The 2877-nt window shown below is 52.5% G+C and overlaps 1 protein-coding gene across 1 annotated transcript; it reads right to left on the minus strand.

The window, feature by feature from the left end:
* Nucleotides 1-591: 591 nt before the first annotated feature.
* LOC127339361 (aspartic proteinase CDR1-like) lies at nucleotides 592-2070 on the minus strand. Its single transcript, XM_051365222.2, has one exon. The coding sequence runs from the start codon at nucleotides 2023-2025 to the stop codon at nucleotides 652-654; it is 1374 nt and encodes a 457-aa protein (XP_051221182.2). The 5' UTR covers nucleotides 2026-2070; the 3' UTR covers nucleotides 592-651.
* Nucleotides 2071-2877: the final 807 nt, after the last annotated feature.

The raw sequence follows: 2877 nt of genomic DNA on the forward strand, positions 1-2877 counted from the left end.
CCACGTACTTGTAATAATGTAGCTCATTACCTTGCCGGTTACGGTGCGCGAAAGCCAGACCTCAAAACTTTATGGCTAGATTCGTTGCCGGAGGATGTACGTGTGTTGTTGGCCAACGATTCTGCTGAGCCTGGTTTTTAATGGAATCATGAGTTCCATCTATAAAAGAAAAGGCGTGGTACACAAATAGTAATGTCTATTTTATGCAGTTGCAACTTGCAAGTTTCCAGTAAGTTAGCGGCTGGTCCATCAATTCTATCTTGATCATTAGTTCTTTGTAATATGGTTTTAAAACATGCTTCAACTTCTAAGTGAACGCTGACAGAAAATGCTCCGAAGATGGTTAACTATATAAGTTGAGTTATATACAAAGCTGTTAACCTGTAATGCTGGGATGTGAAATTTTACTTAAGATTGTTGTTACCCGGCCTGCCCCTACTTCCAAATTAAAATTCAGTTCGCTTCAGAGTTCAGACCCAAGAGATACCTTACCCATTAGAAAAAGACAGTGACAAACGCTGTGGTTTTCAAATTCCAATCCACACAGCAACACAAGCATATTGCACAGGCGAATAGGCGATGCACCATGAATCCATGATAACAAGACGTTTATTAATTATTAGTTATCGTATAACATACAAATGGACATTTCTACAAAGACGCAGGATGGGAGGTATAGGCGGTGGTGCAGTCGGCGGCGGCGAATGTGACGGTTTGCTTGTCCAGGTCGTAGCCGACGTGCATGTTCTGCTGCGCGACGTTCCCCAGGATAGCAAACGGAGACTGGCCACCAACCGGCAGCAGCGCCATGCACACGGTGGTCTGATCCACCTGGACGAACGTGTTCCGCGCCTTGAGCGTCACCACCGCGCCGCCTCCCATCACCAGTTTCACGTCCGGGATCATCTTCTCCAATATCGACTCCTCGGTCATCCCGGTCGCGTCGTAGCAACGCGACAAGATCCGCCCCACCGACGGCACCTGCGGGAGCTTGATGGTCCGGTTCACCTCCGCCACCACCTGGTCTAGGAGCTCCTGATGGAGGAATGTCATCGACGTGCCGGAGTCCAGGATGAGGCGGGACTGGTCTTGCGGTATCGTGAAAGTGGAGTTGTTGATTTTCACGGACTGTAGCGCGACTGAGTAGAAGTTGGAGCGGACCAGCGTCGTCGTCACCGCGTCCACCTCCGTCACGGAGGCGCGAGAGCCGAAGTTGAGCGCGGAGGAGGCGTTGACGTTGTAGGGCACGAGGCAGTAGGAGAACCTCCGCCCGAGCGGCGTGGACGCGCCGATCTGGGAGACGAGGGACATGATCCCGGGGCCGAGGCCGATGACGCCGTTCCCGAAGTACCGGCCGTTGATGGACGTGGCGCAGCCGAAGTTGACTTCGTGCACCACCAGCTGCGGACGGTCGCGGCACCCCACGCATCCCCCAGGGGCGTCGTCGAAGGTGAAGGTCTCGATGGAGAGTAGACCGGTCGTGTTGGCGCCGTCGGCGTAGGTCTGGAGGTAGTTGCAGTTGGAGTTGGCGTCGCAGCCGCCGGGGAGCGCGATGCAGGCGCCGGAGTGGCAACCGAGGCGGCCGTACGTACCCGAGGTGGACACGTCGAAGGCGTCGTCGTCTGCAGGAGCGTCCCCGCCAGAGGCGGTGCTGCCGTTGACGCATCGAAGCCAGACGAGGTTGCTGCCGGTGTCCGCCATCGCTAGTATCCGGGTGCGCGGCGTGCCGATGTAGACGTACATGAGGTAATCGAACGGCCTGGATGTAATCTCGGACACGGCACCGTCAGGAACTGGAGAGCCGATGGTGGCGTAGGAGCGCGCGAGCGCCGCGGCCCGCTCCGTGGAACGCCGAGCGGCCGCGAGCACGCGGCCGTGCACGCTGAGCTTCGGGTCGTGGAACGGAGATTTGGGGGAGTCCCGATGGATGAACTCCACGCTTAACCCGCCGCCCACGTACGGCGTGCACCCGCACAGCTGCGCCGTCAGGAACAAGCCCACCAGCAAAAGAGCGTGCCACACCATTGTGACCTACCTCAACTATTCTGATTTAGACTATGATGATCGACTTCGTATTCGTAGTGGTGCAGGACGCTGGTGTGATGCAGGGTAGTATTAATAGGGTGTTACTGTGTTAGCGTACCGTAAATGGGGCAACTAATAATTATTTGATATGAAATGCCGATGGCCTGCATTATGCCTAAGGGTAAGTGTTGATTTGATACTATGAACTGCCGATTGCCTGCATTGTGAGTACTAGTCAGTGTAGATTTCATATGATTGCCTGCTGCCGTGTGGTGTAGTATAGTGTAAAGGTGGTACTATTTGATATTTTGAATTGCTGATTGCCTGCATTATGCTTAATGGTAAATGTAGATTTGATATGATTGCCTGAGTTGTGAGTAACGGTTAATGTAGAGTTGATGATCCTGAGATTTCTGATTTCTTGTCAGACTGAATGGTTGATGGCGCTAATTATATTCGCGCTTAAAAGAGGATTAGTAATTACTTGTAAATCTTGTGGAATGAGAAGCCGGAGGATGAAGCATTCGAGTGGCAAGACAAAAAAAACCATGTGGGTGACTATAGGACTATCAGTCTCATCCACATCCTCAGGAAGATCTTCTCCAAACTGCGGTGAATTGGTTGGTACCTTGCTTGCCACACATTGTCTCAAAGTGTCAGAGCGCGTTTGTAAAGAAAAGGAGCATCCACGATAACTTTCTCCCCGTGCAAAATCTCATTAAGAAGTTGCACTCCTCAAAGACCCGAGCTTATTTCTCAAGTTGGACGTCTCCAAGGCTTTCGACTCTCTCGGATGGGCCTACCTCCTTTTTTAAATGTACCCGACCAAGGCACCGGGGATGGGTTGGTTCC

This window comes from Lolium perenne, chromosome 3 (assembly GCF_019359855.2).
Source record: "Lolium perenne isolate Kyuss_39 chromosome 3, Kyuss_2.0, whole genome shotgun sequence".
Taxonomy (NCBI): domain Eukaryota; kingdom Viridiplantae; phylum Streptophyta; class Magnoliopsida; order Poales; family Poaceae; genus Lolium; species Lolium perenne.

What these genes read in the sequence shown, in the direction of transcription:
- LOC127339361 (XM_051365222.2), bottom strand. Translation starts at nt 2,025, where the DNA reads ATGGTGTGGCACGCTCTTTTGCTGGTGGGCTTGTTCCTGACGGCGCAG.